General features: G+C 35.6%; 1 protein-coding gene across 3 annotated transcripts in view; it reads left to right on the forward strand.

Moving 5' to 3' along the window:
• The window catches only part of PTPN12 (protein tyrosine phosphatase non-receptor type 12), a 104,747-nt gene extending 92,741 nt beyond the window's left edge, over positions 1-12,006 (forward strand). For 2 of the 3 annotated variants that reach the window (XM_011280344.4, XM_006929139.5), the window contains 6 exons: positions 665-1,641; positions 5,945-6,022; positions 6,866-6,933; positions 7,863-7,893; positions 10,769-10,876; positions 11,104-12,006. In XM_011280344.4, the coding sequence (XP_011278646.2) occupies positions 665-1,641; positions 5,945-6,022; positions 6,866-6,933; positions 7,863-7,893; positions 10,769-10,876; positions 11,104-11,165 (1,324 nt within the window). In that variant the 3' untranslated portion in view covers positions 11,166-12,006. Of the gene's footprint in view, positions 1-664; positions 1,642-5,944; positions 6,023-6,865; positions 6,934-7,862; positions 7,894-10,768; positions 10,877-11,103 lie in introns of those variants that run through there. The other variant, XR_006594155.1, reaches the window with a different exon arrangement.
• Positions 12,007-12,356: the final 350 nt, after the last annotated feature.

The raw sequence follows: 12,356 nt of genomic DNA on the forward strand, positions 1-12,356 counted from the left end.
CTACTGGAGAGAACGTCAGCTCTGTGGGGCCTAGGTAGTCAGTGGTACACACTGGAGCTCGAGCACCAAGGACAAGCCTAAGAGGGACGTGTGTGGTATTGATAATTACCTATAGTGTGTTTCATGACCAACTGAGAAGAGGTGTATAAATGTGGAAGAAAAAAGAAGGGCTAAATTATTGATGATGCATAGAGAACTGAGCCATCAGAAACATACGGCAATTATTAGAGAAAAATAAGAGGTTGTATAAGAAAAGATAGGAAATCATAGTGTCATGGGTAAGAATGATATCGATATTGATAAGATTGAACTAGCTAAAAGTTGTAACAGTACTGGGAAGATAGAAAAGATACCTAGCAGGAAGATAATGGAGAATGTATGAAATAGATCAAGAAATAACAATTTATGGAAAAAAGATAATTTATGAATTTTGAAATATTTTGAAATAATGGAGGTGAATCTTAGAAGCAGCTGTTCAAAAGGCTGAAAGTTGATGTCTCTGGGTAACTGAAGGGCTGTGGGAGGAGACCTGTTTTTCATGAAAATTCTTGTATTTGTAAACAGTATTATATTGCCTCACTAAACATTAAATTTTGACAGTTTATAATTTTTTATTCATGAAAGGATGAGCATTCTTATGATGCCCTTTTATTAATGTTTTCAGTTGCCTTGTTGAAGGGGATGCCAAGGAAGAAATACTTCAGCCACCAGAACCTCATCCAGTGCCACCCATCTTGACACCTTCTCCCCCGTCAGCGTTTCCAACAGTCACTACTGTGTGGCAGGACAATGACAGATACCATCCAAAGCCAGTGTTGCACATGGTTTCATCAGAACAACATTCAACAGACCTCAACAGAAACTATAATAAGTCAGCAGAACTTCCAGGGAAAAATGAACCAGCTATTGAACAGATGGATAAAAAATTGGAGCGAAATTTAAGTTTTGAGATTAAGAAGGTCCCCCTCCAAGAGGGACCAAAAAGTTTTGATGGGAACACACTCTTGAATAGGGGACATGCAATTAAAATTAAATCGACTCCACCTTGTATAGCTGATAAAACCTCTAAGTCCCAGGAATTGAGTTCAGGGGATCTTAAAGTAGATGATATTTCTCAGAATTCTTGTGTGGACTGCAGTGCAACACAGTCAAATAAAGTTCCGGGTGTTCCACCAGAAGAATCACAGAAGAATTCAGGCACACCTCCAAGGCCAGACCGCTTGCCTCTTGATGAGAAAGGACATGTAATGTGGTCTTTTCATGGACCTGAAAATACCCTACCCATGTCTGAGTCATCTGAAGGCAAACCCTCAGATCTCCACTGTCAAACGATGAAAACTGTGAGTTTAACACCAAGCCCCACAACACCAGTTGACACCCATGATCCTGCAGATCATCATAACAGCTCGCCTCTCTTTAGAGCACCCCTCAGTTTTACTAATCCTCTTCACTCTGATGACTCGGACTCAGATGAAAGGAACTCTGACGGTGCCATGACCAAGAATAAAACTAGTATTTCAACAGCAAGTGCCACAGTTTCTGCTGCCACTAGTACTGAAAGCATTTCTACAAGGAAAGTATTGCCAATGTCCATTGCTAGACATGATATAGCAGGAACAATACATTCAGGTGCTGAAAAAGGTAATAACAGTATCTAACACTTAAATATTTTTACTGTGTTACAGTCACTGTTCTAAGCACTATATCAATTAATTGTTTTGTTCCACATTTCACTGTAGAATCTACAGCACAGTTTCATTATTTTAGATACTTTTTTAAAGGTTTCTATTAAAAACTAATAATAAAGCTTTGTTACCTTAATTTGATTAATTGCATTACTAGATTTTGTGTTTGCAAGGTATTTCAATTGTGACTGAAAATTTTTGTGCTTTTTAGTTTTCCCTCCTATGTTAATAGTTTTTAGTATTTTATGTGGGTCAAAAATTTATCTGACTGAATAATTAGAAATAATTTAGGGAAGATAGAACTGCTTCAAGTAACAAATATTGTCAGACAGCTTCGGTGGGCATTTAATTTCATCCATGTTTATCACAAATACTAGTTCATCATCGTTTAATGCTTTTTTAACTATACAACACCTTTTATACTTGCACGTGAGGTTGCTTTTACCTCTAAGATGAACCAAGAAGCAAAACTGTAACTACTCAGCAGAATATGGGAAATTTAATTCAGTTAGTAGTGAATGGGATATATCCTTATCTACGTCATTGATACTATTGTTTAATTGACTTTTTTTTAAACTGTGTTAGCTTTTGAGGATGTGTGCACTTGGTTCCCAAGATGTATTACTGGTTCTTAAAATTCATCTTTGATCCACTAAAATAATCCTGGCTGCCTTCTTAGACCATAAAGTTGAGAGCAAATGTAATAAACACGAAAGCTATTTACTGGTAGATTGATTATCAGTGGTCATTTACTTGTCAGTGGACTCTGGTCATGACCAAAGGTCATGGTATTTAGGCTGGTATTTACAATGTGCAACCAAATAAGTACTGTGAACTTAAATGATAACTTTTTCTGTTCCTGACCTAATAAGTACTACCCGTACTATGGTGCTTTTATTTTCCCCAGCTGACACATACTGTGTTTTTTAATCTTGAGAATGTATCTGGTAGAGTAAATGAGAATCTAAGGTAGTTTCTTAAATTTACATTATAATCTGTAGTCTTGATTCTTCTGTTATTTGAAGGATCTTCAGAAGATAATGGTTACCACAGTAAATATCACTTTACCAGTTTGCTATAATTTAAGACTGTTAATATCTTTTTCTTCCTCAAATTCAGAGCTTGAAAAATAACTGCCAAGTTGTAACTATACAAGAAAATGGGTTGATGAGAAATTTTCATTTTGGGCTTTTGAAGTATATCAAGCATGCATCTATCTTGTACCTAGGAAATACATTTTTTTTTAACCATTGGTAGAAATAGAATTTTGGTGTGAGGGCAGGAAAGATGCAAGATATGATATGCTCATTAAAAGTTTTTGCCACCTGACCAGTCTTTCGGTGATAATAGAAAAATTTCCTTCAGAATACAAAATACTGGGACGCCTGGGTGGCTCAGTCGGTTAGGCATCCAAATTTGGCTCAGGTCATGATCTCATGATTCCTGAGTTTGGAACCCCGCGTGGGGCTCTGTGTTGACAGCTCAGAGCCTGGAGCCTGCTTTAGATTCTATGTTTCCCTCTCTCTGCCCCTCCCCTACTCGCACTGTGTGTGTGTGTGTGTCTCAAAAATAAACATTAAAAAATAATGCAAAGTACTGTATAAGGATATTTAAGTCATCCTGTTGTATACTAGCTCACTTCTCAGCATTTTATTTGTATTTCAAAGCAAAGATAGTTCTAAATGTGACTTCTGATTTCTTTTTGCCCTATCCAAACTATGCTAAATGAGTTTGGTATTAACTGAAGATTTTCCTGTGTTAGTGTTCTGTGCTGCAAGCAGTCCTGTTTTGTTTTGTTTTTTTAATTTTTTTTTCAACGTTTTTTATTTATTTTTGGGACAGAGAGAGACAGAGCATGAACGGGGGAGGGGCAGAGAGAGAGGGAGACACAGAATCGGAAACAGGCTCCAGGCTCTGAGCCATCAGCCCAGAGCCTGACGCAGGGCTTGAACTCATGGACCGTGAGATCGTGACCTAGCTGAAGTCGGACGCTTAACTGACTGCGCCACCCAGGCGCCCCATGCAGTCCTGTTTTTGATGTTACTAGTTACTTTGTAGATGAACCATTGGCACAAGAATTAGATTTTTGTTTCCTTGTTTGTTTTAGAACTTGTTAGGGAGTTAGACAGAACAATTTTATTTTGATACCTAAAAACCTTTTGCATAAGTTATTGCCTGGCAAAAATTACTGGCTATGAATTTTGATTTTAATATTGACTTCAGCCTCCTGAAAGATTTCTCAAACTTGGCTACACTGAGTCCCCATATAGTGTTATGATTTGCAAAAACCTGTGTAAAATGTGAAGTCTCTGTTTTTGATAACCTCTAAAATAGAAGTTTATAACATAAAGGTGGTCCAGAGATTGAAAGAAAAACATGAAGCTGAAAAGCATGAGCCACAGTTAGAAAATAAAAGTGTTAAAGAATAAAGACTGCCATGAAAAAAAGAGGTATAGAATTTCTGAAAGATACTGTAACCAAGCAAGACTGTCCTTCCTGATTTGTTCACTTAATTATGAAATGGCACCAGAGTGCCAAAATTATGCATCCTTTCCTTCCAACAGCTATCTTTTTTTTGTGAGCTGTTAATAATAAAAGGGCAAGGGGAAGAATGATGATGGCTCAGATTATTACTACAGGATAAGGTGGATGGTTCTTTAATGGTTTCACTTTATATGCAAGAGAGAGTTCCAGTACTAGTGACTGACATACAAAATATTGGACTGGAATTCTTAATAGGACCCAGAGGCTGTATTTTCTTGGGTCTTTGGCTAAGTAAATGTAGGAAGGACAAGAGCAATCATACCTGGCTCATGCTGGTTGAAAACTGAAAAGGCTTTGATTTTCAGTCTCTTTAATGCATAGCCTATCAGATATGGTTAAATAGCAAAGTATTATGGCAAGATTGTTCATTTTTTAAAAAGAGAACAGTTGTCAAGGCCCAGACAAAATAATACAGGATTCTTACATTCCCTTTCTTCACTCCATCCTCCCTAACTGGAGAACCCACACACGGAATTATATCCTCATATTTTCCTTCTTTACCTCCAATGAAACTGCATTTACCCTATGCAGAAAGGCTAACTGATGAGGCTTACTTAGTGCATTATCTTTTCCAAGAGCCAATTTTGTTTTTACTGGTGAAAAGCTTTAATGTGGCTTCAGTCAGTATTCTCAAAGTAGGTCATATGCCACTGTTCACAAGATTTTAAGCATAAAATGAACATTCAAAAAATGTAATACTTTTATATTAGAAAACAAACACTTCAGATTTGTCATTTTAGTCATTACTGTTTAAAATATGACCAAAGGACACAGTTAAGTTAAAAATGAATGGGACTTAAGTAAATAGTACAGGGGCGCTTGAGTGGCTCAGTCGGTTAAGTGTCCGACTTTGGCTCAGGTCATGATCTCGGGGTTTGTGGGTTTGAGACCCACATTGGGCTCTGTGCTGACAGCTCAGAATCTGGAGCCTGCTTCAGATCCTGTGTCTTCCTGTCTATGTGCCCCTCCACCGCTCATGCTGTTTCTCAAAAATGAGTATTAAAAAAAAAATTAAAAAAAATAGAGGACAGATGGTGGTATGTGGTATGGCAAAACTCATGAAGAGAGTTAAGCAATTGATTCCAGTTTGGGAAACACTGGCTTGAGTCAAATGACCAAAGGTTTCCTTTGTGTACTCAAAACATCATCTGCAAGCCCAAACGAGATGTCCCTTGCCCACTGGCTTTTCTACTGAAGGCTGTCTTCAGACTGAGAGGACAGTGACTGATGTCTGCAGGGTATCAGGAAAGTCAGGAATCATTTTCTCTGCGCAGCAGTGAATGAGTTCATTCCGCTTTGCTCATTAAATAATACTTGGTAACAAGTTGAGTAGTGAGGATTTCTTGTTTGTTATTTGCATTTTTAAAAACTGATTTCTCTTAGGGGCACATGGGTGGCTCAGTTGGTTAAGTGTCCAGTTTTGGCTCAGGTCCCGATCTCATGGTTCAGGAGTTCGAGCCCTGCATTGGGCTCTCTGCTGTCAGCATAGAGTCTGCTTCAGATCCTCTATCTCCCTCTCTCTGCCCCTCCCCCACTCATGCGTTCTCTCTCAAAAATAAACATTTTTTAAAAATAAACACTCAAAACTGGTTCTTAAGATAATTGTGGAAATGACTTTTCTCTCTTATGTTAGTTTAGATAACAAGTTCATTTTTAATGAGTTAATATTCTTTAACAAGTTCATAATTTGTCTGAATTTTATGTATTTAATATAGATGTTGATGTTAGTGAAGATTCACCTCCTCCCCTACCTGAAAGAACTCCTGAATCCTTTGTGTTAGCAAGTGAACATAGTGAGTGTCTCTTCTGCTTTTTTATTATTGTACTGTAATAATAAACTCTGAAAAACATGGCTTATTTTAGTCTAGTTGCTATTGAGCTGCATAAATTCAAAAAAAGGTTTGACTTGATATTGACAAATGTTTTTAACTCCTTGAATGAAAAATACTTATTTTTTTTGAAAAATACTTTAAAATATTTTTTGTTTGCTAAGATTGCTAAAATGGCTGCATTTATATTAGATACTATAATTTACTTAAATGTATTTATAACTGTATTTGTAAGTTGGTGTCTTTTCATTCATTAAAAATAGCATTTATTAAAAGACATTAATTGCTTCACTGGGTGCCAGTTTAGGTAAGTAAATATTTAATTTGGGTTGTAGTTGGGCATCAACTCAGTTGGTGTTAACTGAAGGACACTTGAGGCCACATGAGTATCACTGAGAACTGGGAGAAAGTGATATTTCAAAGTCTTGATAATATATTTCTTCTCTGTCTCGTCTTAAAAAAAAAGAGTACAGAAACAGCTTAATATATTTACAATGTCTCATGCTTGGTGGGGTCCTCCCTAATTTTACCTAAGTTACCTTTTACCAATATTTTATTAATTTTAACTGATTTCAAGAATGTGGAAAGTGAAGCCATATACTTCAATACTACTAAATACATCTTAGTCTGCCACATGTATACATTACCATGAGCTTATAACAGTAAACTATATTTTCTTAAATTAATAGAAATAAAATATTTTATGGAAGTGATCGTTTCTAAAAATCTATAGGGTCTGTTTTTGCATCTTTAATGCAAGAAATTCAGGAATTAAAGATGTTAATTGTAAGATTTTATTTTTCTCAGATACACCTATGAGATCTGAATGGAGTGAACCTCAAAGTCAGGAACAGTCCGAACAAAAAATATCTGAAGTGAGTCCTTTTGGGATTGGAACAGCTATAACTTAGTATTTTTGTTCTTTTGTTAATTTATCTTATAGTTGTTTAATAACTGTCACCTCAAGACTATTAAATATAACTTTTGATCAGCATTTCTTATGGTAAGATTTCAGATGAAAACCCTACATAAAATGTGAGATCTGAAATTTTTAAAAAGGGCAACATGATCTACATATGGCCATCACAGAGTATTATTTTCCTAGACTGCTTTTAAAATCTGTAAATTACTCCATGTTTTAAGTCATTTTGGAAGTGTGAATGGAACAGGAGTTAACATTTTCAGGGTCATAGTACTTTCTTAGAATTTGTTCCTTCCATTATAACACTAAGTACATAGTCCCATCCTTTGGTTTGTCTGGTTACATGAGGTTTTCTTTTCACATTCAGCAAATGTTTGACAGCTAAATATATTAGCCATGTTTCCATACCATTTTTCATCAATATTAACTTTTTTCATATTTCCCCCATATTTTAATATCCCCCAAATTAAGGCACATCTTACAATGATTAAGAAACATACTTTACTTGGCATATATAAAATAGTGGTAACCTGTAATAATGTTATTTATGTGTTACAATGTATATCATAATTTGATGAATATGGTAGAATATGGGCAAAATGGGAGTTGTGTGTATGTTCCTTTGTGTAGTTGCTCCTGCATTTTCAGTTTCCATCCACAAGGAAAAAGTAATTCCCCTATCTTTTTATTCCCAGTATAAAATACCATAACATTTAAAAATTTTAAGCCTAATTGAAAACACCATTGTTTTCTTTCCCTTTAACACTGAGAATTTTGGTGGATCTTGACTTCTTGGGATATACAGTCTTAACAGACCACATTTTCTATTATTTCTTCTAAAAGAGATATATTGTAATAGTTATTAAAATGTCTTCCTTTTAGGGCTTGACAACCCCTGGAAGTGAAAAATGTGGTAAGTTAGATTTTGTTTCTTTCTGTTATAGAGAGATTAATCTCCATAAAATAGCATGCCTCATGGTGTGTGTTATTTACTTGGTTATTTCTGTATGTGAGAATATGTAGGACACTTCTAGAACCTGAACTGTGTAGTATAATTATTTCAAATTAATTATTGTATCAGATATTATTATTAATCTGGAAAGTAACAGCATTTATTATTGGTAGTTACAGGCTCATAGGAAAGAAATTATTTTTAAAATATTTTTATTTTCTGTTGTTTATAAAAACATTTAGAATCTAGATCTGACAGTGGTTTGAATAAATGTCCCAAATTAACCTAGATTATTGAACTGGAGCTCTAAAAACTGTTTTGGAATTCTTCCTTGTAGGACTTCCGCATTTATGAAGATCAATAAGATTATGTAGCTCAACCCACTGTTCCAATGCCAAGTTAGAATATTTTTCTGCCACATTACTTGTACTATCATAGTAAAATACATCAAGTTATTATTAATTCTTATAAATCAGTGACCATGAAAGCAGCTTATCAGACGTCCTAGCCTAGGGGCACCTGGTGGCTCAGTTGGTTGACCATCCACATCTGACTCTTGGTTTCAGTTCAGGTCATGATCCCAGGGTTGTGGGATCGAGCCCTGCATCTGGCTCCATGCTGAGTGTGGAGTCTCCTTGAGATTCTCTCTCTTTCTCCCTCTGCCCTTCTGCCCCACTCACGTGCTCTCTTTCTCTCTAAAATAAAAATTAAAAACAGCAGCAACAACAAAACATCCTAGCCTGTACAATTCCCTCAGTTTATCTATCATCTGCCCTTACCCTCCATTCTGCTTCAGTTGCTCTCTCCCTGCATCTTTGACTAATGGGGCTCCATTCCATCTTACACATTTTTAATACTCTGTCTACTAGCTGAGGCAACTTAAGGAAAAGAACAGAATAGGGCTTCAGAGTCAAGTCTACCTGGTTTACAATTTCATTTTTACCATTCTACTTACTATATGACTTCAGGCAAGTTACCTTATCTTAGCCTCAGTTTTTTTCTCTGTGAAATGGAAATAATAGTACCTACCCTAAAAAACTGTTGTGAGGACTTATTTAAATCACATATATGGGCTATCAAACACTGTGGTTGGCACATGATAGGCACTCAAAATGGAAGCAATAGTATTACTACTATCTTTATTATATTAATACTGCTGCTATTGTGGATCCTTGAATCTTTTTTTTTCTAATGTATGTTAACTACTTTCTGGTTTCTCTTCTGTATCCAATCTAGATACTATTCCTTCATTACTCTAGTCCTACTCTAAATTATCCTCTAGTTTCTTTCCCCTAACTCCTGTGCCATTTTATTTTATCCCTCAAGATTCCTGAATACTGCCGGGGAACATTATTCCGTTTTCCAGATGAGCCTACAGTTCTGGATCTTCATCCACAGTTGGGCCCCCAGCTTTGCTTGGTTATCTTATCCGCTCTAGCTGGCACACTTTCTATTTTCTTTGAGTTTTCCAATCTTTACTTTCTTCTGAAATCAATCCTACTGACTCTTGTTCAGTAGATGACCTTTTATTTAACTGAGAAAACTGAGGCCTTTTGACTAGGTCATCATTTCTTCCTAGAAGCCAGTCCTTGAATAGCTCACCACCACTGGGTTTCACCTCCATACCTCTTCTGTCTGTTCCATTGCACTCTGCATCATTTTACTGTGAAACTTACCACACTACTACAATAATACGCTTGTCAGTCTCTCCTACTAGCCTAGGCCTTGACTTGTTTTTATTCTGACCTTGAGCTGAACAAATAACTTTTACATTAAAAAAATTTTTTTTAATGTTCATTTATTTTGAGAGGGATACAGAGCAAAGAAGGGAGGGGCAAAGAGGGAGGGAGACTGAGAATCCCAAGTACACTGTCAGTGTGGAGTCAGACACAGGCTCGAACTCATGAACTGTAAGATGATGACCTGAGCCGAAATCAAGAGTCACATGCTCAACCAACTGAGCCACCCAGGAGCCCCATAACTTTTACATTTTTAAAGAACTGTTTAGGGGCTTTGGCTGGCTCATTCAGTAGAGCATGCGACTCTTGATCTCAGGCTCATGAGTTCAAGCCCCACATTGGGTGTAGTACTTATTAAAAAAAAAAAAAACTTAAAAACAAAAATCAATGAAGAAGAGGTGACAGAAACTGTATGTTGCTTATAAGGCCTAAAATTTATTTTCTAGTCCTTTATAGAAAAAGTTTGCTGAACTCTGTTTAAACTACAAGCACCAAAGGACAAGGATCATGTACTATTTGACTTGAATTCCAAGTTTCCATAAGTTTCTTAGAGAGTTATAGAGGATATGATAATGGTTGTGAAAGAATAAATCATAGTAGTTAATTTCTTTTGTTGCTAATCTTATGCACTGGGGATTAAGTAAGTAAACTAAAATTTAATTGATGTAAATCTTTCAAAGAATTACTACTGTTAGAAGCCAGTAGTTCATCAATTAACTATGAACTTGATTGCCATTGATTTCCATATAAAAGCAGTTCACTTGCTATTATTGCCTTAGGACATCGGCACATAGTATAACTACTTTAAGGAAATATAATATAGCAAGATTGAAGTTTATTAAATAAAGTTTTAAGAGCATAAGGAGAATCCATACGTTGCAGAACTACTCACTGAAGATGTCTAAGTGCCCTTGAGAACACCTAACATCATTTCCTGTGTTCGTCACTGCATTTATATTTATCTGGGCCTCTGAAATTATGATGTCCAAGAGAGAAAACTTGCTCTTTTAATTTAATACACACATTGAAATCATTAGAGGATTCTATATATGATGCTACAAATGATGGTGATTAACAATCTTTATTTTGCATTTTAGATCATCCAGCAGGAGGTATTCACACAGAGACTTGTACAGAATGTCCACCTATTTTCAGTAACAAGAAAGACCAACTATCAGAAAGTCCAACAGAGGCCACAGATATTGGTAATTTGTTTACTAAATAATTTAAAAACTTTATATAGTTAATGCTAGCAAGAATGAGAAAAGGGTATTTGCCATCGTTTCAGGCTTTCCTTAGAAAGGCAAAGTTTATCAAACTTTGTGCTATGATTTATTCAGGTTCTTAAATAAACTACCCAAAGCAAATTAAGAGTTTTTAGTAAATTAAAATACATTTCTGAACACTAATCACTATGGCATTTTGATTATAGGTTTTCGTAATCGCTGTGGAAAACCCAAAGGACCAAGAGATCCACCTTCAGAATGGACATGATTCAGGGAGCTAACAGACACTTTAAATTAGACTGGAAAATTCAAGTGCCACTGAAAGCCAGATTTATAGTATTCCATCTTAAAAACGTGGGACTAACAGCAGTGTAGATTGTTGCCTTAGTATTTTTTTTTTTGCTAGGACCATCTACCTGCCTTATACTACACTTAGGAAAAAGTATTACATATGGTTTGTTTTGTAACTTCAAGTATTATTGCCTTAATGTCTCTTAACCCTGTTACACGCTGCTTGTAGACATGTTAATATAGTAATACTTTTATGATAAATTGAGTTTAAGGACTACTCTTTTGCTAATGTTTTATCATGTATGCATTATTTTGTATATGTACAGGGCAAGTAGGTATATAATTTGATAAAGTTGCAGTCATAAAATATTATTAACAGAAGATGTAAGAAATTTCTGCATGGTCTAAATCTTTGTGTACCTTATTTGTAAATTATTTGCCCTGAAGTTTTAGAAAATAGTTTCTGAATTTTAAAATTGCTGGATTCATGCAGCCAGCATTGCAGGTTATCAGAGATCAAAGATTGTAATAATAATACATTTTGTAAATTGTAAGCAAAAAGTTATTTTTATATTATATACTGTCTAATTGTCCATCCTAATTGTCCTTGTTTTCATCTAGTCATGGAGATTCAGTAAGTGCCTTGGAACAATATTGAATTCTCTTAGCTCGTGAGTGTGTGTGTGTGTGTGTGTGTGTGTGTGTGTGTGTTACTTTAATATTTGAACTCAAGTGGGATTAGAAGACTATCAAAATATATGTATGTTTCAGGATATTTGACCTGCCATTAAAAAAAAAAAAAAAACAATTTTACAGTGCCTACTTGTCTTGGTTTTTCATTCCTTATTCCAAGGGAATTAGAGTTAGTATGCACCTTCCAGTGTTTAAGTCATGAGTGTGAATGGAGTTTAATCTCTTAATTAAAGAATTCCAATACTTCTACTAATTCTAATACTTACCCTTGTGTCAGCCCTAGGCATCCTTCTCATTATTGCCTAATAATATCCAGTAAAACACCAAACAGAGGTAAGGTTAGGAAGGGGGAACTGGTTTCTTCCCATCCTACAACTGGAGCATAGATCCCATCCAGGTGTCCCAAGTTTGAATTCTAACACCAGGGATTAAAGTTAATGGATGTCTATATTTTCCCTCTGCATACGAAAGAGAT

Source organism: Felis catus, chromosome A2 (genome assembly GCF_018350175.1).
Source record: "Felis catus isolate Fca126 chromosome A2, F.catus_Fca126_mat1.0, whole genome shotgun sequence".
Classification (NCBI taxonomy): Eukaryota; Metazoa; Chordata; class Mammalia; order Carnivora; family Felidae; genus Felis; species Felis catus.